Source organism: Camelina sativa, chromosome 14, assembly GCF_030686135.1.
Source record: "Camelina sativa cultivar CO46 ecotype springtype chromosome 14, ASM3068613v1".
In the NCBI taxonomy this organism is placed as follows: domain Eukaryota; kingdom Viridiplantae; phylum Streptophyta; class Magnoliopsida; order Brassicales; family Brassicaceae; genus Camelina; species Camelina sativa.
Genome location: NC_141893.1, coordinates 25,996,874 through 26,019,704, shown reverse-complemented (window position 1 = coordinate 26,019,704; position 22,831 = coordinate 25,996,874). Strand labels below are relative to the sequence as shown.

General features: G+C 34.8%; 3 protein-coding genes, 1 long non-coding RNA gene and 1 pseudogene across 8 annotated transcripts; 2 read left to right on the top strand and 3 right to left on the bottom strand.

Annotated features, from left to right (window-relative positions):
* Positions 1–1,025: 1,025 nt before the first annotated feature.
* Positions 1,026–4,372, bottom strand: LOC104742210 (beta-glucosidase 1-like; annotated as a pseudogene). The gene is made up of 12 exons (XR_015579875.1): positions 4,223–4,372; positions 4,058–4,121; positions 3,502–3,551; positions 3,345–3,420; positions 3,197–3,268; positions 3,018–3,105; positions 2,668–2,912; positions 2,463–2,578; positions 2,186–2,396; positions 1,827–1,944; positions 1,643–1,739; positions 1,026–1,556 (listed from the first exon to the last, which is right to left on the bottom strand). The product of XR_015579875.1 is annotated as a beta-glucosidase 1-like (transcript).
* On the top strand, positions 4,171–5,354 carry LOC104742211 (uncharacterized). The gene is made up of 2 exons (XR_760483.3): positions 4,171–4,398; positions 5,137–5,354. It is a non-coding gene; the product is annotated as an uncharacterized LOC104742211 (long non-coding RNA).
* On the bottom strand, positions 5,233–9,392 carry LOC104742212 (putative E3 ubiquitin-protein ligase RHG1A). Of its 3 annotated transcripts, none has more exons than XM_010463179.2 (6): positions 8,771–9,392; positions 6,450–8,040; positions 6,249–6,299; positions 6,012–6,104; positions 5,800–5,940; positions 5,233–5,699 (listed from the first exon to the last, which is right to left on the bottom strand). In XM_010463179.2, the coding sequence occupies exons 2-6, from the start codon at positions 7,962–7,964 to the stop codon at positions 5,547–5,549; spliced, it is 1,953 nt and encodes a 650-aa protein (XP_010461481.1). In that variant the 5' UTR covers positions 7,965–8,040; positions 8,771–9,392; the 3' UTR covers positions 5,233–5,546. The 3 variants fall into 3 exon arrangements, with proteins under 3 accessions (XP_010461481.1, XP_010461482.1, XP_010461483.1); XM_010463180.3 differs by having other exon boundaries at positions 8,610–9,120; XM_010463181.3 differs by lacking the exon at positions 8,771–9,392 and adding an exon at positions 8,363–8,615.
* Positions 9,393–9,751: 359 nt separating this feature from the next.
* Positions 9,752–12,448, top strand: LOC104742209 (outer envelope pore protein 24A, chloroplastic). 2 transcript variants are annotated; one of them, XM_087484055.1, is made up of 4 exons: positions 9,752–9,961; positions 10,547–10,893; positions 11,125–11,484; positions 12,209–12,448. In XM_087484055.1, exons 1-4 carry the CDS (start codon positions 9,883–9,885, stop codon positions 12,287–12,289), a joined length of 867 nt encoding a protein of 288 aa, XP_087340181.1. In that variant the 5' UTR covers positions 9,752–9,882; the 3' UTR covers positions 12,290–12,448. The 2 variants fall into 2 exon arrangements, 1 of the variants encoding a protein (XP_087340181.1); XR_015579874.1 differs by lacking the exon at positions 9,752–9,961 and adding an exon at positions 12,081–12,179 and having other exon boundaries at positions 10,607–10,893; positions 12,224–12,448.
* A 7,011-nt stretch (positions 12,449–19,459) lies between these two features.
* On the bottom strand, positions 19,460–21,618 carry LOC104742208 (putative mitochondrial import inner membrane translocase subunit TIM21). The gene is made up of 8 exons (XM_010463175.3): positions 21,335–21,618; positions 20,972–21,037; positions 20,857–20,875; positions 20,635–20,765; positions 20,288–20,466; positions 20,151–20,199; positions 19,937–20,056; positions 19,460–19,825 (listed from the first exon to the last, which is right to left on the bottom strand). The coding sequence occupies exons 1-8, from the start codon at positions 21,452–21,454 to the stop codon at positions 19,667–19,669; spliced, it is 843 nt and encodes a 280-aa protein (XP_010461477.1). The 5' UTR covers positions 21,455–21,618; the 3' UTR covers positions 19,460–19,666.
* Between the last annotated feature and the right edge of the window lie 1,213 nt (positions 21,619–22,831).

Here is a 22,831-nt window from a genome sequence, read left to right as displayed (position 1 = left end):
TTCTCCTCCTACCCTTCGCTTATTGCTAGCTCATGCTATAGTTTACAGCATTTGGCGTCAAAGGAACAACCTCATCCACAACTAGGTTATTGTTCCGGCTCTGACCATTTCTAAAGAGATTGACCGCTTGATCATCAGTTCCATTTATGCCAGGCAGAAACTTAAAAAGTTCAGAAACCTGAGATCCCTGTGGATATCTTAGGCTCTGGTCTTTCTCTCCTTCTGCGAATTGTGTATTTCTATATGTCCCTTGTTTTTTTTATCTTTTTTTGGCGAGGGGTCCATAGCTCAGATTTTCTTGTAAACACCGTAATTTTCATTTTAATGATATTAACTGTTTAGCAAAAAAAAAAAAAATAATAAAAAAAAGGTTCTGAGTTGGTTAGTTATGTTCTTTGGTGGATAAGCAATAAAGAATAGTCTATGGCATAAGAGAAAGAAGGGCTCCAGGGTCTTAGAAGTTGTTAAGTATAACTGCGATGTTTGTAAATGTGGAATATTTCAGATCTTTGAGCAGTAGAGTGAGTTGGAGAAGCATAAGTCTGTGAAATTACAGACTAGTTTAGGACTTAAGCTATTGGATGTGGCAGTCTCTAGTCCAGCAAAGGGTTTGGGTTAATGGGATTGGTTTCTTTGTGAACCTAGATGGAGATACATTAAGCTGTTACAATTGGCAGATGAATAAGGTTCTTTTTCACACATATTGGAAAGAGTTTAATACGAAGTTATTAGATATGTCTGACTGAGATGCTCGAGCTCAGTCTTCAAACCAAATATTTTTTTATCTAACAACCTTTTTCTTTGGCAGCAATTGTGCAGGGTTGTTGAGAATTTAACATTTGCAATCTTGAGGAAAAATCAATCACCGACACACAATTTGGTCTCGATCTTTGATGCTTTACATTTCTTCGAATAGAGTGATTACATGTTGTCAATATAATGGTGGCTGCATTTTTTCAACAAGTGCGGCGAACAGTCTTTTCACGTACCACATATAATGTTTTATCGAGGAAAGAGAGTACCGCTACTGTTTAAAACACATATTTTTGTAAATCATGGACATTCAAGGATGAGTACAGAGAGAGAGAGTTGGGTTAACCTAATTCTCAGCCTCAAGCGCCAACAATTAACCTAATTCTCAAAGAGAGATTTGGGTTAAAGGGAAGCTTTTGCTTAAATATCTTTCTTATATCAAACGTTTCGGTACGAGTTTGAAGCTGAATTATTTGGCTCGTATCACACAACTTCAGTGATCTTTTTTTATGCAAGAATCTGACTATATACTGAACCGGATACAGCATATTTAACAGCAACCCTGGTACTAGGAGGAAGACGAGAAGTTGCTCTGCGATTGCATGATGCCTTGGGAACCAAGAAAGGTGGTTTTGCCCTTGAGAAACCCAGAGTACCAATGGGCAGAGAGTTTGGGAGATCTCTTGCGTTGGGGGTCGCTGAAGTTGACAGAGTACAATCCGTAACTATTCTCATATCCGCTTAGTAACTCGTACAAATCCATAAATGACCATACGAAGTATCCTCTCGTGTCTGATCCATTCCTACATGTAGTAATGACTTTTGTATCTTTCATACACCGATAAGAGAGCAGAGATAATAAGAAGCACTATGAAACACTTTTACTTACCTAACGGCTTTCAGCACTGCTCCAATATAAGCTTCTAAGTACTCAATCCTTGGTGTGTCCTTCTGTTGCAGCTCCAAATCTTGTTTCATTTTTTTACCTATTTGTTTGCATTGGTAAGAGAATTAAATAGACTAAGACAAACACAAGAGAAATGATAGAGGGAGCGAGAGAGAGAGAGAGAGACCATTCTCAAGAATGTAGACAGGAGGATTGCCATAGCGCTGCATTATATACTCCAGGATGCCTTCCATAGCCCATGGAGAACCAACATACTTGTCCTAACAAAAACAAAAAGAAAACAACTAGTGAAAAAGTGTTGGGAAGACTTAGCTGTATAAGTAGTTAATTAATACCCTAGGCGCTTTGCATCTGAATTTAGTAGCCTCGAAACTCTTACCTTCAGAGAAGAAACTGTCTCCCAAGCAATAAAAGGAAGAAAAAAAAGATGATTAATTAGCTAATGCAAATTATCATAGGATTAAAGAGCAAAGATAGATATATTCTATAGATTGAGTTTTTTTGGCTCTTACAATTAAGAGATACGCCCAAGTCTGAGTTAAAATCTGTGATTCCTGAAAGTGAAGGGTTCATTTCGTTGTTTGTCACAGAAGCCGTAAGATAGTGTATAATTCCTATGGAGTCAGATGAGCCTTTAACTTGTTCTGATTCTTCCTCTGAGAAAACTGGCAGTCTTAATCCAACGGTTTTTCTCATCGCATCAGGATAGTCTCCATATATAACAGGCTCAAGCATCCTGAGTTTTCAAGAATATAAACTTTGGATACATATGTTGCCTAAGTTTGTTTTGTGCATGACTCACCATCCTAGGTAGAAATCAATAGCTCTTTGCGTTGCGATTTCATCATCCTTGGAGCTTGTAGAAGGAGTAAAATTCATTGCATATAAGCTAAAGCCTACAGAACCTCCTTGTATATCCTGCACATTGCATATATATATAATACCTTACTCCTTTGTTATCAAGTCTCACATTCAAGAGAGAGTTATCTAAAAAACAGATATTATACCTTGTACTTTTGCTTATATAGTCTTGAAACAGAGGCGTGCGCAAGCAACAAGTTATGGCCGACGATGTGTGGAAGAGTTCCCTGACAAGCAGTTTCTGCCCGGAAAGGAGCAACGACCAGGCGGTGAATTCCCATTGTTGTAACCTCCAATAGTGAATATATTAGCCTCGTTGATCGTGGTCCAGAATTTGACGTAGCGCCCAAACTCTCTGAAGCAAACATCTGTATAAGCAGTGAAGTCTTTGCTGCGATATGACAAAATAACAAGAAGAAGCTTTTCATTTTTCAGGTAATTTTTTGTAGCAACATGTGAAAGTAGAAGCAAAGTAAATTAAAATGCTGCGCTCTACATGATTCTGCGGTTGATCCATCCTTCATAGTCATCCTCGAGATACTGAGGATGATCGAAATGATAAAGTGTAACATGTGGCTCAATTCCTGCAGTAAAACTGCATATAATCTTGTTAAAATAATATGAAGTCTACTTCCGTGCAGAAGAAGAGTGTAAAGACGGGTTAGTAGGTATTACCATGTCTGACAAGTTCTTGGATGAAGTTCTTGTAGAACTGTAGACCTTTCGGGTTAATGGAACCTCTTCCATCTAATGAGACAAGAGCTCATATAGTTGATCCTTTGAAGTAAAGTAAGAAAAAAGGTGATAATTAAAGAAGACTTACTGAGAATAAGCCTAGACCAAGAGATGGAGAATCTGAATGCATGTAAGCCAGTTTCGGCCATAAGCTGCACATCTTCCTACAGAGTCAGAAAAGAAAATCTTTGGTATTTTGTTTAGTGAATAATTATAAAATAACATGTATATAAAAGAGAACGAACCTTGTACTTGTGATATCCATCACAAGTTATGTCTCCGTTATCCATCTTACCTGCCAAGGAGATTAAACCGAAGATGGTATAGTTCAAAGACGAAAATCAAATGTTTTTTTCTTCTTAAAGTACTTGAAGATAACCTTATTCTTTAAGCATAGAGCTGCTAATTTTCTCTTGGTTCAAAAAAAGTAAACAAAAAGCTGCTAATTTTCTTTGAGAAAAAAATAAACAAAAAGAGGAGCTAATTTTATGCAATGTTGTTTTTTTGAAAAGTGACATTGCAGAAAAACTGAACCAAACCAAACCAAAACAGAATTGCGTATGGTTTTTAAATGGTTTTAGTTTTTTTTTCTTCATAAAAGCAATATATCCTAAAACCATAAGACCAAACATAACCAAATCGAACTACATACAGTTTTTAAATGGTTTCAGATTTTATAAAACCATAAAACCGGGAAAAGTGAACCATAAACCGGAATACCCACCCTCCCTCAGACCATAGTGCAATTAAAAACCAAAACATAGAAAAAGATAATGGAAACAAAAAAAGAAAAAAGCTTACGAGAGTGAAGGAAAGTATCCCACACGCTAGGCTTCCTCCCGTCTTCATCAACAGCTCCTTCCCACTTTGAGAAGAAACCAAAAACTTAAAAGATAATCGAGAAAAGAAAAAAAGAAAACAGAAAAAAATAAGGGATGGGAATATGGGATGGGATTGCTTGGTTACCTGATAAGCAGATATCCCTGCTCCAAAAACGAAACCTTCCGGGAAATCACTCCTGCTGTAACTGTAAGCATGGCAGCATTTTCCAAGTCCAGACGAAGCTACAAGAAGAAGCAACACAATCATGTTTACGAGAGACAAAACCCCTTCCATTTTGGGCTCTACGAGTGACGGCTCTGGTATACTCTGCTTTTTTTTTTTTTTTTTTTGGCAAAAACTCTGCTTTAGATGTCTTCCATATACTTATAATATACATTATCTGTTTTAGATCAATTGAGATTAAAAATATCGTTTAATATATATTTTTAAAAAGAATATGTTATTTTAATATTTTTTTATATGTAAAAATCGTTAACACCACTAAAAAATGATAGCAAAATAAATAAAAAAAAATGACGGCCATATTCCTGCAATAAGTTGATTGATATCCAGAATTATTTTGTCTCACTATTATACAATTATTTGTAAATGTAGGCCATATTCCTGAAAGTTACGAATCAATACTTTATCTTAACGTGACTATCTAGAACTGAATCGATTTTGTCCAATTCGGTGTTCTGTTTTGTTCATAAAGCCAACAAAACTACATACAAATAAGTAATAATAAAATGAAAATAATATAATCCTGATTAGTTTGTTCAATCATGTGACATAATGTAGTGATTAGTAATGAGAAAATAGCACGTGAAAGGCAAATGAGAATATGTTTTGATCACACGTATCCACGTCCACACCGACAAGCTATATAAATGTTGTGCGTACAGTGTTGTCAATGTTCTTATTGATTCTTTTCACATTTCTTTGCCAATGCGAGTTTACATATTTTTTATGCGTACAAAGTTATAACTTTTACTGGTCAGTGGTTGTAATAATAATAATAATAATACCTGTCTGAGGAAACATCTCTCTATCTACAGGTGACAAGTGCCTCGGCTGCTGATTCTGTTTTGTCCCAGTTTTGTGGATTTCATCAGTTCGAAGATCCGATGATTATCAAGCTAAGAACTTGTCACTTTCTCGAATCAAAGAATATGCATATCTTATGCTATGTTGATACATCCAATTTGGATATACGATAAATAAGAAATTACATAACCAATCATATATAAAACCTATAAATTGCCAAATTGGCTTACAAGCTTTCTTGGTGTTACTAGGTAAAATCATAAGAAGATGAAGAAATAAAAAATGTAATTGGTAAAATTAACTTATCCAAACAAATTCAGAAGAACCCAAGTTTTTTTTTTCTTTAGGTCCTCCTTCTCTTCCTGATGAGGCTGCAGTGGTATAGAACATTCCACAAATGGTTAAAACCCAACAGGTTCAATCATTGTCTTCTTCGCTTATTTGCAGTGTTCAATCCTGTTGTTTTGCAAATTGGGCAAAGATTCTTCAGCTTCAGCCATTCTTTGATGCATTGGCTATGGAAGTTGTGCCCGCATTCCAACACTCCTAATTCTTCTCCTTCATTGTATTCCTCCTGCAGTCATCATTGCATCAAATTTTAAGCAATCGGCAAGTCATGAATAGATTAACTAAAAGTGCAACTCATAATGGTCAAATCTAATATTGTTTGTTACCTGACAAACACAACATGGTTCTACTTCTTGTGGAGCTCCGGTACTACTTTTGTACTTTTGCTTCTTCAATCTGTTTGATATGGTTTCCTCATTCAAACCGGTACAAACATCGCCAATCCGCTCTTCTAAAGACAACAACTCCTGTAGATTTTATACACACTGTTAAATATATGATGAAGCAAAATAAAATGATTATGGGATTCTGGCTTTACCTCATATGTCATGTTGTCAACATCAAGTCGCATGTCTCTATGTCGGTCATGAAGATCCGCCACACTTCGCACCATCGACTGAAGCATAACATCCTGAACAAAGCAGCACAAGATAAAACAGATTAAATATGGCCATTAAGGTAAAATTTAGGTAGCATTTATTGTTGATTGCATTAATCAAGTTAGATTCTGCTATACTAAAATCTTTTTGTAAATACATAATATCTAAAACAGTACCTCAAAACGCAAGTTCCCTCCTCTACGCATCTGCTCCAAGACATTACGCATCTGTTTCAGAAGAGAAACACATTATCAGATTAATAATGCGTCACCGTCTACAGGGTATTTAGTATTTACAGTCGATATGAACACAAATGTAACATTACTACTATCCATAAGAAACAAAAAGGGAGCATTAATCTTTGATATGAAACTAACCTCGGATGACCCCGTTCTGCTTCTGCCTCGAAAAGAATGAGGAATGCCAGTTGTTGCATGTTGCCGTTGTCTTATACCTGCTCTCGAGGAAGCCCGAGTACGCACCTGAGAGGTGTTTTCACCACCAGACTGAACCACATGCTCAACCGGAGGAGAGGCAGGAGGGACCAAGGAAGGAGCAGCAGCTCTCTGGTTTGTTGTAGCAAGGGAAGAAAGCAATGACCTACGAAAGTGTTCAGATAAACTTCCTTGATTATGTGGCGAGTTATTAGTCGGGTAAGGATTCCATGCTGGATTAGATGGCGACGGCGACGGCGACGGAAACTGCCACTGCTGAACATTTGTCCTGGATGAAGAAGATGCAGCATGTCTAGCACTACTTGCATTACTGCTGATATGACCATTGGCCACATTTCTCAGTTCAGGAGCAGGTACAAACAAAGGCATCTGTAGACTATTACTTATCTGTCTCGTTTCATCTCGATGCAAAACATTTCTCTCAACAGGAGTAGCAGAACTCGATGCTACAGCCGTTGCTACTGGGCTTGCGTTCAAGTTAAATACAGGAGGCATGTGAGTAGCAGGTGCATTTGGATTCTGAGAAGCAAAATTGCCTAAAGCATGTCCATATCTCATGTCTATCAGTTGTTGATCTGCTGGTGGAAACCCTTGTGAGTTCAAGGATGGAGCAACAGGTCGTCTGATGACACTTCCTGCAGCATAGACCGATGGGCTTACAGTTTCTTGTTGGTCAGTTGAGTAATTTCTACTAGAGCTCTCTGTGATAGCAGGAGCAGATAGATTTGGAACAGCATTAGATACCACCAAACCCCTTCGACGATCAAGAGATAGGTTTAAATGATTTGTTGTCATCGCTAGACTATAATACGCAGAAGGTGAGATCCAAGAACTGCTTTCTCCACGCTGAACCTCACGGAAACCTCCGCTTGAAGAGGACTGACCAATGCTTGCATCAAGAGCTTTTCTTTTACAGGATACGCGACGCCCATCTCTAACACTGTCCTCTGGTATAAACCTAGATCTGAGTCCATTAGCCTCAAAAAGAGCAGGATGACCTGTGACCGGATTCATATCATCAAGATGCTCATTATATTCTGCATTAAGATTAACATTGCAAACAACACGGTTTCCATGAGATGGTTGCGCAAATAAAGGGTTCAACTCAAGCTTGCCATTTCTCTGTTCCTCAAAACGTCCAATTCCATTCCATTGTTGAGTGTGGCTAGTGGTTTCGTTCTTCGTACCACTAGAGCTAGCCTCGCCAATGTTAAACCTGTGTAAGCCGCGTTGCTCATGATAAACTGAGTTTGCAAAAGTAGGATTTGTATCAGCAGCAGCTGAAATCATGTAATCCTGCAATCCATTATCACCGTAACTGTGAATATTATTATCCCAACGAATAGGCTGATCTATCACAGCGTTACTAGATGTAGATCCATGCTCAAAGTTCAAAGCCTCTGCTAAAGAACCGAGACTAGCCCTCTCTCCCTGCATCCTAGCGTTATCCAAGTTGACACTTGAGACAATTCAAGACTCTCACCACTTTCCACAATGTGGCCAATGCTGGAAACTACAAAAAAAAACACGGAGAAATAAAATATCTATCAATAACGAAGACAAGAGAAAAAGAGCAATGTATAAGCTTTCTATTTGATCAATCAGACACAAAAGCTACAATTTCAAATTGACATCTAATCTCCAAAATCAAGCAACCTATAATCAATGGCACTTGCAACGGAACAATATAGGTAATGAAAACAATTAGCACAGCCATACACAACAAGAATAGCATCAGTAAATAAGATGAACATCAAATCTTTTTAGCAAAGTCTACATGAGGAAACAAGAATCATTACTCGTAATCAACAAACCAGCATAACTCTTTAACTTACCACAAAGCCCTTATGGTTATCAATCAAAAACAGCCAAGACAAAACAGAGACATTGAACAACTTTAAACCGTAAAGTCTTGTTTAGACAAAGAAATAAAAAAAAAATCAGACAAGAACTAAAGACAGAGAGATCCATTCAAAAGTCACAACCCAGCATCAAAGACTCAATTTTTATCAATACCCTACAAAAAGAGGAGATTCTAATGATATTACAATGAACCAAAACACATAAATAATGATAACCCACCAAATCAAACTTCACCAAACTTCGATCGATCTGAGAAGGTTTTTGGTTTGAGAAAAGCAAAAGAAATGCTTAACGCTAAGGCAAATAAATATGAAAGACCAATGAAAGAGGAAACTGATTGCGGAGAAAAGAGGGAAAAGGCAAAGAGAAAGAAAACAAACCACTTTTTTTCTTGTTCTGCAGAGAAGAAGATTGAGAATTGAGGAAAGCGAAGAGAAGCACACAAACCAAATGAGAATAGAATCCGGAAGATTAATATTATTATCATCATCACAGCAATATACTATCTTATATATAAGTTAGGTTAATATTCACATTTAACCAAAACAGCAATAAAATTTAAAAAGCTGACAAAAAAAAAGAAAAAAGAAATTAAAATAATGGAAATTTGGTTTTGCAAAAAAAGTCAATAGAAAAGAACAGTTTCCAAAGCAAAGAATTGAATACAATACAAACCAAAAAGATAGTAATAAATATTGAAGGGTTTTGTAATTAAAAACGTGAATGGTGCAAGTATAGTTAGATTTGTAGAAGGAATTAAAAAAAAAAAAGCAAGTTGGGGAAAGTTAAAAAGAAAAAACGAGAAGAGAACTCATGTAAGTTGTCTTTGTCTATGGTCTATTGTTTCACGTCCCAACCAAACACGCACGCACGGGGGCCTTTCTTTGCTTACATTTAAAGTTGAACGGAATCCAAAGCCAACTATTATTATATAGTAATATTGTTAGAGTTAGACAATTCAAAGGACTGTAATACATACATGTTTTGTATCCCTCTATTAGTAAAGCAGGTCTGATATTAGATAATACTGTTATAGATCTGCATGTTTGATCTTATCATTTAATAGAGAGTATCAAGAAGATCTATATGAACTTATAAGAATTAGTTAATTTTAGTATACTGATTACCTATGATAATTGTATTTTTTTTTATAAACTTTCATATATTTAATTTTAAAAAGGTATAATTTCATACTTTTTTTAATGTGTGTTATATTTGTACAGTACTTTAAAGAATTGTAAAACCAAATCCAATGGATTAGTAACCATTTTAACAAAAGCATAAGTTCTTTTTATTGTGTTTTTTTTTTAATATGTAGCAGTAACAATATATATATGTTTTTAAAACACTATTATCCAAATTATATGTTGATTTCTTTTTAACTAAATTAAAAAAAAAATTATGGTTGTTGGAACAAGAAAAATGAATTATGGAATCTGAAACCTTCTAATATCAACAACTCAAATACAATTAACTATTTAGAAAATTAGAAATGAATTTTAGAACAAAAATAAGGTTTCAAACCCTAAATTGGGTCAAATTACGAGGAGTTCTTGGAAGCAGAAAAAATGGTCAAAAATTCTAGTTATAAACTAAATCTTGTTATGAATTATTTTTATTCAAAAAAATACTTTCAGAATCTGTTATCCCTTACAAATTAAGAAAGTATTCAAACTTTAAACTCATATTTGTTTTTTTTCAAAAGAAAAAACTCAGATATGATTTGAAAGTTTTTATTAATTTTGAAAAATATATAAAATTTTTAAAATAACATGTTTTATCCATGTATATGAATCTTTATTAACTTTTACTTTCAAATCTACTCAAAATTATATGTAATATAATGTACATTTTAAAATGTAAAAATAATCACTATAAGTATAAAATTTTAACTAAAGGGATATATTCCATTTAATATTACAAGTGATTTTAGTTTTCATGAGATTTTAAATAATTTTAATGATTAAGAAAGTTGATATAATTTATTATAAAATTCTTTCAATTTAACTAAAAAAATCATCTTAAATCCTGTAAAATTATTAAAATCCAATCCATAAACTATTTTCAATAGCCGTAGATTTTTGTAAATTTTTTAATGGCTAATGCTTACGATTCATATAATTTGAAGTAAATTTTTGACTATCTAAATTTTGCAGGTGGTTTTATTTGGATTTCTAAATCCTTAAATAAACCTCTTATTACCGACCCAACCGGTTTAAATGGAGAGAAAAAAGAAAAATCCGAAATCCATGAAATCGGGTCAACGAGAGATATACACAGAAGCGGCGGCTATCGTGAGATGACGATGAAGGCTTCTTTCAAGGGAAAGTTCGATGTCGACAAGAGCGGTGGCACTGCTTCGCTTGCCTTCAACGCCGGCAATGTTAAGCTACGCGCCACCATGACTGATGCTGCTCTCGTCGCCGGCCCTAGCTTGAACGGTCTCTCTCTCGCCGTTGAGAAGCCTGGCTTCTTCATCATCGACTACAACGTCCCTAAAAAGGTTACTCCTTTATTCGTATTCCCAATTTTTGAAGTTAACCCGTTTAGCTCAAACCTATAAGAAATGAGAAACAGATGAAATTGGTTTTGGATTCTCTGAGACATTTGGAGTTTTTGGAAATTACATAAGGTTCTGTATCTATAGAATCTCTGAATAAGAGTGAAATTGAACTAGCAAGTTTCTGTTTTCATGGATGTGTTACACAAGGTTCGAATTTTTTTAATGATGTAGGATGTTAGGTTTCAGTTCATGAACACAATCAGAATTGCAGAGAAGCCTTTGAATCTGACTTACATTCATATGAGAGGAGAAAACCGGACAATTGTTGACGGGAGCCTTGTGGTTGATCCGGCAAACAAGTTGTCTGCTAACTACACGGTGGGTACAAAGAACTGTAAGCTCAAGTACACTTATGTTCATGGTGGGATGGCTACATTTGAGCCTTGTTATGACTTGTCTAAGAATATGTGGGACTTTGCGGTTTCTCGCAAACTTTATGGTGGTGATAATCTCAAGGCAACTTATCAGACTTCTAGTAAGCTGCTTGGTTTGGAATGGTCGAGGAACTCCAAAACGACTGGATCTTTCAAGGTAAATACTATTTTCAGTTCTCGCCTTTGTTCATTAGTGGAACCTATTTTGGCAGGGTAGATTGAATTTTGTATATATCACTATTCCAACAGAGTTGACACTAGATACTAGCTGATACTCTTATTCTAGCATTTCTTCTTACGGTCCCGTCTCTTCTCTAGAATTGTGGTTTTGCACGTCAATATGAAACAAATAGATTCGCGCTCAAAAACAAGCATATATGTGAAATTCAGGAGACTGCTCTTCTTGTAATTGACATTTAGTTCTATATAGTAGGTTAAAACTTCTTAACGTAGCGCGTGTATTGTTTTACCATTGTTGCTTCTAAGAAATTAAGAAATAGTGATACTTGGCATGAATGATACAAAACTCCTAATGGCATGTGTGTGATCTTCATTAGATGCATAAAGGATGCATGGTGATCTTGGGAGAGTGTAAATAAAATAAGTGAATTAGAATCCTTTGGTTAGGGAGATAGTTCTTCTTACATGGTTTTGAAAGTCGGGTAGAATATTTGGTTGTATCATCGATTAGGTTTTCACAATAGGTCTGAAACTGACTTCTGCTCTATTATTGTTGGTTTGTTTTGGAACTAGAACATCTGTTGGTGCCGAGCATCGTGAAAGAATGCCTAAATCGATTTTTAGAACATTGTTCATTAAGCAAGCCAAAATTGGTTCCTTTTCCAGTCGTGTTAAATGGGTTTCTTGTACTGATTCAACAGGTATGTGCATCAATGAATTTAGCCGAGGAATTGAAGACGCCAAAACTGACCGCAGAAACGACATGGAACCTGGAAATTTAGTTCCCACACATCAAAAAAGTCTATATTCTTTCGGTTGTTTTAATGTGGATTCAAGTCTTGACAGAGGAATCTAAAAAATTTCTAGTCGTTCTGTATTTATTATTGTTAAGACCAGACTATAATGACCAAAAAAAGAAAAATATTTAGGTTTATCACTAAGTTGTCACCTTCTCCATTTTCAACCGATGAGAATTTTTAATTTAAAAATAAATTATGTATATAAAATTAAAAAAGTTAATTATTAGCTTGATTTAGATTTTACAATTAAACAAGATGTGGTGGGGTTGGAAGTGGAAATGTGGGAATGTGTTTGGTGTGAATGGAAAATGTCGTGATAGAGTGCAGTTCTTGAAAGACTTGGCAAAGGAGGCAACATCGGCATTTTTGAAGAACAAAGGGCTTGGCTTTTGCTGCTGGGGTATTACTTTTGCTGATGGGGTATTACGGGATGTGTCAGGGAATTGGTTAGGTGGTTTTGCGGTGAACATAGGGATATGCTTGGCGGTTCTAGCAGAGTTGTGGGGAGTGTATTACGGTCTTCATTTTGCGTGGGGTAAGCGAGTGTCGCATTTAGAGTTAGAGGTTGATTCAGAAGTGGTGGTCGGTTTTCTTTAGACAGGGGTTAGTGATTCGCATCCTCTGTCGTTCCTGGTACGTCTGTGTCATGGCTTTATAACAAGGGACTGGTGTGTCTGTATTTCGCATGTGTATAGAGAGGCCAATTGTCTTGCAGATGGATTAGCAGCCTATGCGTTTTCTCTTCATTTAGGATTTCATGTTTTAGAGGAAGTTCCAAGTAGGGTTGTGTCGATTTTGTTGGATGATACTAATGGCACTGCGTGTCCAAGACAGATTTGTGTTTGATTTTCAGTTTTGAATAAAGTATGGGAGGCTTTTGTCTCCCATCTCCTACCAAAAAAAAAAAGATTTTACAATTAAACAAGGTTATATATTGGTTTGAGTTTATAAATGAGAATTAAGGTTAAGATTTTACAATTATAAAGAAAATTCTATATCGGTCTGGATTTACAAATGAGGTGATTAGAGTTTAAATTTTATAGTTAAAACAAACTTATATGTCGATTAGAGTTTAGATTTTACAATTAAATCAATATTATATGTTGGTTTGGGTTTACAAATGAGGTGGTTAGGGTTTAGATTTTACATTAGAAATTAATTATATATCGGTTTGAGTTTACATACGAGATAGTTAGGAAACTATATATTAGTTTTGGCTCATTGGGATGCGACATTTTGTTTTGTTTGCTTCTTAAAAGGATCTCGAGACCAAGGTATTCTTCTTAAATCTGATATGGATCTCAATCTCACAATTTCTTGTGATTCGGATGAGGCTTCTTGCCCTTTAATACCCGATCGTTGGGTGTGTTTATTGTAATGCTTGGACGCTCTCCAATTTCTTGGAAGACAAAGAATCAAGATTGTTTCTCATTCTTCAGCTGAAGCTAGGTATCCAGCTATGGCGGCATGTCTTCGCAAAGTCAATTTGGTATCGAACAAACTTTTCCAACACGTGTCTTACGTGAGAGTAAAGCTGCAATTCATATTACTGTAACTCCAGTTTTTACGAGCGCACTAGCACATTAAGCCAGATTGTTATGCGGTGCATGTAATGGGATTATTAAAAACATCATATTGGTACTGAAAATCAACTAGCCGATATGTTAACTAAAACTCTTGTTCATGTTCAGTTCTTAGACATTATGTTTAAGTTGGGAATTCATAATGTTCATGCTCCAATGTGAGGGGGATTATTGAGCCGTGTTATACACCAAGTCATGTGTTATGGGTCATGGTATGTTACGTGTCTATGATGGTTCTTGTAAACCCTAAAGCTATGTGTATATAAACTCTTGTATGATCGATTAAATGATTAATAAAACAAGTCAATTTCGATAACCAATTTTACAAACCAAGAGAAAACTCGGGTAACAACTGATTGGTAGACTTACTGCTATACTAGAACTTAGATTTTAATTGAAATATATGTTAACGAATGAAAAAGGAGTTCGTGTAATCAAATTAACACGCGGAAAATGCGAAGTAAAATAAGAAAAATTTGACAACATGTTCGATTGAAAAATTGTTATGTCCTATTGTCCGTTCAGGGCGGTTTAGAGGGTGTGCGACCAGCAAAAATGTGCATTGTAAGTGTTTTATCATAGACAAACTATATACTCTTCAACAAAATTATTATATGGTTGTAAAAGTAGAGTAAAAATTTGAACTATGATTTTATATACGAACAATAAAATTTACATATATACTACCATCTACACTGTCATAATTTATTAGCATTTTCTATATTTTTTAAAAAATGTACATATAGAAAAATATTGTAATACAACCATTATTATAACCAACAAAAATACTTAATAGTAATATAAAAAAAAATATTTTTGAAGCTAAGAAACTTTTTCTCATGAGTTGTTTTGACACTAGCGACCAACCTTGTAGGAAGCATCGAGAAGCTTCATGACTAAATGGAAAATAGTTGTGCCTCATCTCTAGAAGGTTCGTTAAAATTTTGAGATCATCTATATACAACTGGTCCTTAGAGGGTCACCATAAATATGTCGTTAATTGAACTGGCTTTGGAACCAGTTAATTAATTAATACAACATACCTAGGATGATAAGATCTGGATTGGTTGTATTTGATGATTTTAAAAATTTAATGAATCTACTAGATGGGAGGCACAACCGGTTGCCATTGAGCGAGAAAATTCTTAATGCACCTTACAAGTTTGGTCGTTGCTGTCAAAAGAATTCATGAATGCTAAATATCATCCCCTATCTTTGCAGGCGCTGAAGGTGGTGGAAAATAGAGGTCAAAGTGAAATAACGAATATTTTTCATATTTTGTGGAGTGAGCAAAGGAAAGCGAACAAATGGATTATTAGGACTAGTTTTTTTTCTCTACAAGAGGAGTTGCAATACATTAACAAATTCTTTAAATTTATACAAATCCTAGTCAACTAGCATTAATGTATTGCAATTCATAAATAGAAATAAATCATATGTTGATTATTTTAGATATACAAAAAACAACTAAATAACACGCGCGCGTACACACACCACACATAGATTTTAGAAATGATGTGGTGTGTGTATACGCAATGATGTGGTATGTGTATGCGCGTATGGTTTTTGCTATATAGAATCTTGAAATTCATTAGTATAGATAACTAGCATAAATGTATTGCAATTCATAAGCAGAAATAAATCATATGTTGATTATTTTAGATGTACAAAGAACAATTAAACAACACGTGTGCATGTGCCACACACCACACATAGAAATGATGTGGTGTGTGTATGCGCGCGTATAGTTTTTGCTATATAGAATCTTGAAATTCATTAGTATAGATAACTAATTTGTGATGTACTTTATCATGATATATATATATATATATATATATATATTCAAATTTATACTCCATTATTTTTATAACAGTTATTTTAATTTATAAAAATAAAAGAAAATTTAGTATTAACCAAATACCTAAGTCTAACAATTCATAATCCAACAATGTCAAGAAGCAAATAACCACCATCCTAATAATGTTCAAATGACCCAACCCTACCAACCTAACAGAAGTCAGACTACAAACAATCGAGCCTCTAGAACAGTCTCCTCTTTATCGCTCTGATTTCACGATTACACTTCGTCTTTACTTGCACCGCAACACAAAGAGATGCATAAGTATTTTCAGAAATATTTAGTGAGGTAATCCTCCCATCTATTAGGCTATACACAAGCAATAAGACCTCAAAACAGCAAACAACAATCACAAGCAAGTCAAAGCCAAAAAAACAAAAGAACACATGTCAGTCGTCTGCTGAGAACCGGTGTCGACCGACACTCGTTTTGTGTCGACTGACACTCGCCTTGCATCGACCGTCACTCGCCTTGCATCGACCGAAGCTTGCCTCCCAGTGTCGACCGACACTCGCCCTACATCGACCGACACTCAGCTTCCTGTGTCGACTGACACTCGCCTTCCTATGTCGACCGACACTCGCGAACCATCGTGATTTGCGTCGACCAATGCAGATGCCCTAGCGTCGATTCCAGTCGTTGTCATCGACCGCAACTCATCCTCCAAGACCACCACTCGTTCATGAACGTCATAACAGCCCATAAAGGCCATTCAAATCAGGAAAAACACAACAAACAAGGAATCAATCCACCAAATCACATAGAAAGGCTGAAAACTCAGAGATCTCATGCTCAGATTAGCCATGGTCATCATTCACTTTTTAGCAAGAAGCTTCTGACTCTAGAAACACAAAAACAACACCACAGCAAACCCCAACACGTCCTCAACCTCATATCTCCACTCCCAAGGAAGAATCTCCCAAGAACAAGCACCAAACTTCACAGATTCTCACTGGAAACCTTTCTCTCTTCTTTCGTACTCTTTAGGAACAACAAAATGGCTAAAAACTCACCCTAGGCGTCGATTTCTCCTTATATACATGAACCCTAGGTTTCCATCAACAAAACCGAACCAGAGAAAGTAGAACTAACCCGAGTACAACCGTACAGTTGCATCGATCGATGCCTTCTCCTGACGTCGATCGATGCACAAAGCGGAAATCCTGTTCACGGGGTTACAATTTTGATATACAATTTACTACCTCTATATAGGATAACAAATCCTCCAAAAATCGCAACTTTGTCATTTATCTCCCACTAAACAAGATTAATTTTATGAAGCCAAAAAAGTATTATGCAATATAACCTGTATGCGTATGTTTTAAACTTTTCCACGGTCACATATATGGTATCGAAAAAACTTATCTGGCACTTTTCTTGTGTGATAGTAAAATTGTTATTCATATTGTTGCCAATCCATTCTTTTATGAGCACACAAGGCACATTGAGCTAGACTGTCATGCACCGCAATCACTTATGGGATTGTGAAACACATTATATTAGTACTAAAAATTAACTAGCCGATATCTTAACTAATAAAGCTCTGGGACATGTTCAGTTCATATTCAAGTTGGGTATTCAAAATCTTCATGCTCCAAGGTGAGGGAGAATATAAGACCGTGTATAACACCAAGTCGTTTGGTATGGGTCATGGTCTGGTACGTTTTATGACGGTTGTTGTAAATCCTAAAGTGATGTGTATATAAACTCTTGTATGATCGTTTTGTTAACAAACACAAGTCAGTTTTGATAACTAATTCTACAAACTACGAGGAAACTCGGGTAGCTTCTAAATTTCTAATGGTATAATATCAAAAATTGTGTAGTAGCTTATTTGCAGACTTACCGTTGTAATTGAATTTCGAGTTTAATTGAAATATATGTTAATGCATGAAAAAGGCTTTTGTGTAATCGTATTAACACGCCGAAAATGTTAAGTAAAATAAAAAGTTTTTGACCAAGTGTTTGGTTGGAAAATTGTTCAGTCTGTTTTAGGGTGTGCGACCACCACAAATATGCAGGGCTAAAATGTTATTTTGTTATTTCTAGGGCCAAAATTGCTATAAAAATATTGAATAACATCAACCAAAATTTTAGGTTTAGTCTACAAAGAAGAAGACTCTCACGTGACTTGTGAAAAAAAATTAAAATTTTTGAGCCAATTGAGTTATAATATAACATTATAACATAGGGTCACATAGTTTTTTACAGAGTTTTACTTAATACTTGTATCTTGTAATATCTTTCGCTACATAGTACATTCTCTGTTTTTTTTTCTAAGGGTCAATTAATTTATGGTATATGGCCTACTGTAACATTGAGCAATATTGGGTATAATCCGTGTAAGTGAAACCACGTTAGGGTGTATCACTTTATTATTTTCTTTGAAAAGAATTATTCTCACCCTTTACTATGTTTTGTTTTAGTTCTTTTGTGGAGTGATCTTGCCTTCTTCAACTAAAACATGTCTATCACTCCAAAATATTTCCTAAAATTTGCAGTGAAATATTATGGCCATAAAATTTATAATCCTTCATGTTCATGACCTAATATAGTTGCAGAAATAAAATAACTCATAACCTAATCTAGTAGCATAATTAAAAGGAAAATTAACAAAACACCAAAGTCGGCCCAAAGCCTACAATAACAACGCAAACTTAGAAGCCGAAATAAAGATACATTAGGTGGGTGATACGCTGCATCAAACTTTTTATATCAATTGGGAAAGTATGGTTTTTATAAATAAAATTTTCACCATAAATTTGTTACCATAGAATTTTGCCAAGTTTCATGGTTCTTAATTTCTTTATAATTTCTACAATTTTGTTGATAAATATTCCCTCCGATCTGAAATAAGTGTCATTCTAGGAGTGATTTTTCTTTTTTTTTATTAAGTGTCGTTTTCTTTTTTCAATGTGATAATACTAATTAAAATACTAATATAACATTAACTAAATTAACACAAATAAAAGAGAAACAAAAATAAAATTGTAAATTAGTTTTAATTCTGAGGTCAAAATAGTCAAATTGTATACTTCCTTAATCTAAGATAATTTTTCCAGACCAACACTTATTTCAGATCGGAGGGAGTAAAATTTATTCAAAACTTCTATGTAAGAGTTTTATTATGCAAGAACTATATACTCTTCCTGTTTTATATTAAGTGTCATTTTAGGATTTTTCACACATATACATATTAAGAACATCATTAAATTTTCTATTTTACCCCTTATTAATATATTATACAATTTTTTATATTGGTCAATACATTAAATTAGTAAGGATAAAATTGGAAAATTTACCAAATATCTATATTAGAATTACAAAGTGACATTTATTTTGAAACAAAATTTCTCGTCTAAAATGACACTTATTAATATGAAACAGAAGGAGTATTATGTTTCAGCGGCACATTGAAAACTTGAACTATAATTTTATATATGAAAATAAAATTTACATATATACTACTATCTACAATGCGATCACTTCTTACGATTTTCTATAATATTAAAAGATTGAACTAAAAATAATACTTAATACAGTAGTCTTACTGATACTTTTTTTTTTTGTTCAGAACTCTTACTGATACTTTAACACCTTTTGATTTGATCTATGATTAAGAGTGCCACTAATGTATACCTGATTCTTCATGGTATATGGTATGCATTTCCCAATGTATCAGTTTCATGTTGCCAGTAATGCGCACAAGAATATTAATGAGGATCATAAACATTGAGCATTTTACCAGTTTAGACTTGTTTTTCCAATTAGCAAACAGTCCCGACGTTGATAACAACAAGTCATTCCTATAACACAAATCTTTGCTTTCTCCTTTCTCCAACACCCAACTAAAACCAATCTTAGCCGTTTATGAATGTTTTCCGGAAAAAACTCAACCATAACTATAAGAGCTAGTGTTTAGGCGGGCAAATAAGACTCCAGCATCAATTTGGCTGGGGAAGGTGTAAGAACCTCTACGATCAGGTACGTGTATTTCCACTCATTCTCTGCCTTGTCTTTAAACATTTCCGCATACACTTTCCCCGCTCCTTGAGGCCCACGGATGTAGAAGTTTACCTGAAGCATATTCAATTTTGATGATGTTAAACAAGCTATTTACTATTCTGTTTCCTCCGATTTCGTTTTCAAGCAAGGATGTGACTACAAGGCCACAAGGGGGTGAAATACCTCAACATGCTCAACTCCGTCTTCATCTGTAAATACTCTGTTGGGTATACGTTGACGAGCAGCTCGGTTTCTAGTTTCTTGTCCGTAGCCTTTGATGGGGGATCCAATCCTAACCCTCACCTAATTAACAAGAAAATCTCAGCATTAACACAGATGCTATCTCATTTAGTTAATACACCACCCTTCCGATGGAGTTACTTTCTTATTATATTACCTGACCATCATCTTGAATTCTCTTTAGGGCTTTGTCAAAGATCTTGTACCTAGAATATAGAATGGTGTGTCTTTAGAGTAAGACCAAATCCTAGTGTCCTAGCAGATAAAATGAAACTAGAGGTTCACAAGTCTCACTCTTTTGGTTGAAAGATGAGCTCTTTAAACACACCGTAGCCAGCAGCTCCGGCAACCGCAAGCCCAGCAAGAATAACAAGACTGTAGGAAGCACCTTCTGTAAAGGTCACCGGTTTCTCAGGGATGTGGTATGTAGGAGAATCAAAAGGATCCTCCACAGTCGTCACCTCTTTCTTAGCCTGTAAAACACACAATTTTCAAAGCAGGGATTAAGAAGCTATGCATATTGGGATATAAGTTGTCTGTCGCATTTGATGTTTTGCGTTGTGATAAGTGGCGAACACAGAGGAGAAACTTGTACACAAACATGTTGAGGAGTTCAAAAGCATATTGTTATGAACGAACACCTTATTCTGCTGATTCCCAGGTTCTTTAGAAGTTCTTGATGATGCAAAAGATCTAGCAAGGTAAGATGAGTTGATCATCTTTGGAAGAGTTGTTTCCGTACATATACTTGCTTGGGGGCGAAACAATAGTCCTGCAAAAAGAGATGATTGTCAGAACAACAACTACACAAAGACTGGGATTTGAAGTTTTAAATATTACAACACGTGATGATAATTGCTGACCCTTAGCTCCAGTTGAGTCCTGCATAAGAAAAACTCGATGAGAGCTATTAAACTAACATATTGAATGCCCCAAAAGGGTAAGGGTGTAAGTAGCAAACAAAAATGTTGTGTTTACCAGACTCGTGAGACCCCAACTAGTAATGGTCCGCCTTGATGCTCCGCTTTGTAAAACGCTTATCAACTACATATCGGAAGGGAGAAAACAAAATACATATATATAACAATTAAAGGATGTATTTTGCAAAGACCACAGAGTATGAATAGTTGGAAAGAAATGAACCAAGGGGTCAAATGTTGTTAAAAGCCGCATAACGATCAAGCTGTATTCTTGTTACTAGAGACTAGAGAGAGATTCAATTCAAACAGGACTATTGGAAAAACAACCTCAGACCAAAGTGCAGATATTGGAAAACTTGTACTAAGTCGAGAGCTATGTAAATCATAATTACGCAAAAGGAAGGAGAAGGCAGAGAGAAACCGATTTTGGGATTCCGGAACAAGGTTGTTGTGAAGAAGCGGAGGAAGAAAACGAAGTAAGTTTCGATTTGGATTGGCGGCCGATGGCTATCGCTGATCTCCTTACAAGGTTCATCATCATATGTCCGGTTAGTGTGATAGGAGCGAGGAGGAGAAAGACTGAAACTTGAAGTTTCTTCTTTGCAAAAATCCCACGACGGAACGAGCGAGCGAGATTGATGAGCAAGGCGAAGCCGCTTCTGTCTGTCGACTTCTTCTGGGGTTTTTCACAGTCCTGGGCAATTTTGGTTTGGGCTTGGGGGTTTATTAGGTTTGGCCTTTTAATAAGCCTAATTGCGAGACTAAATTACAATTATTTGTTTTAAATGTTCAGCTGGATAAATCATCACAACCATTAAAAATTCAAATTATAAATTTTAAAATTATTGCATAGTATTTTATAATTTATTGGTTTATTCTTTTTTCATGTTATAAAATATAATGTGTTTTTCTATATTTTTGTTATTTTAGTTAAATTAGTATTCAACTTTTCAAAATTTTAATGTAATTCATACTATTCAACTGCTATAGTGCTACTAATCAAGCTAAATACTCAACTGCTCTTTTCACCCCAATATCTTTTTATATTTACTATTTTTAACAGTTTTTTCTACCTTTATTCATAATGTTCTAACCATCTTGTTTAAACCTCCATTTGAATATTTTGGTTGAACCATTGCTACTCGATGGTTTCATGTTTCAATAGGATACATGTGAGAGTACCACCTACAAAAAAAAAAATTCCGGAAGATACCATTTTGTTCACCTCCTCTTTTTCAACGAATTAAATTATGTCACCTAATAAAAGGAAAAAAAAATATATGTTTAAAATACTAATAATATATTGTTGAGTTTTGACTTACCAGATTATACATCGGTTTGATTTATAAAAAAAAAATAGATTTTACAATTAGACAAAATTATATGTCAGTTTGGGTCGACAAATGATAATTAGAGTTTAGATTTTATAATTAAAAGAGATTAAATGTTGGTTTAACAAATGAGAGTTAGAGTATAAATTTTACATTTGTCGGTTTGGGTTGACAAATGAGAATTAGGATTTCGATTTTACAGTTAAAATTAAAAGAAATTATATGTTGGTTTAGGTTGACAAATGAGAATTAGTATTTAGATTTTACAATTAAAAAAAAATTATATGTTGGTTTGGATTAACAAATGAGAATTAAGGTTTAGATTTTTCGATTAAACGGATTTATATATTAATTTGTTAAGTTTAATTTTTAATTATGTAAATATTAAAACAAAATGGAAAAAGAAGAGATGTCGATGGTGAAGGACGTCAATGACGTTAAAAGAAAAAACTAATTTTTCTAGTTCGTTTTATTGTTTAATCAATACAATAAAACTTTCTTATCACCAGCTGCTGACACTTCAGCTTTTGTATTGAAACAGAATATTTTCTGACACATCGGTAAAAATAGCTAACCAATAGAATTAT

What these genes read in the sequence shown, in the direction of transcription:
- LOC104742212 (XM_010463179.2), bottom strand. Translation starts at nt 7,964, where the DNA reads ATGCAGGGAGAGAGGGCTAGTCTCGGTTCTTTAGCAGAGGCTTTGAAC. An exon ending in TTGACAACATGACATATGAG is followed by an intron (nt 5,941 to 6,011) that starts GTAAAGCCAGAA and finishes TAAAATCTACAG; the next exon opens with GAGTTGTTGTCTTTAGAAGA. An exon ending in AACCATGTTGTGTTTGTCAG is followed by an intron (nt 5,700 to 5,799) that starts GTAACAAACAAT and finishes TGATGACTGCAG; the next exon opens with GAGGAATACAATGAAGGAGA.
- LOC104742209 (XM_087484055.1), top strand. Translation starts at nt 9,883, where the DNA reads ATGAATTTTAGAACAAAAATAAGGTTTCAAACCCTAAATTGGGTCAAA. An exon ending in ACTACAACGTCCCTAAAAAG is followed by an intron (nt 10,894 to 11,124) that starts GTTACTCCTTTA and finishes TTAATGATGTAG; the next exon opens with GATGTTAGGTTTCAGTTCAT. An exon ending in AAACGACTGGATCTTTCAAG is followed by an intron (nt 11,485 to 12,208) that starts GTAAATACTATT and finishes CTGATTCAACAG; the next exon opens with GTATGTGCATCAATGAATTT.
- LOC104742208 (XM_010463175.3), bottom strand. Translation starts at nt 21,454, where the DNA reads ATGATGATGAACCTTGTAAGGAGATCAGCGATAGCCATCGGCCGCCAA. An exon ending in GTTCCGGAATCCCAAAATCG is followed by an intron (nt 21,038 to 21,334) that starts GTTTCTCTCTGC and finishes TCCGATATGTAG; the next exon opens with TTGATAAGCGTTTTACAAAG. An exon ending in CTGGGAATCAGCAGAATAAG is followed by an intron (nt 20,467 to 20,634) that starts GTGTTCGTTCAT and finishes TGTGTTTTACAG; the next exon opens with GCTAAGAAAGAGGTGACGAC.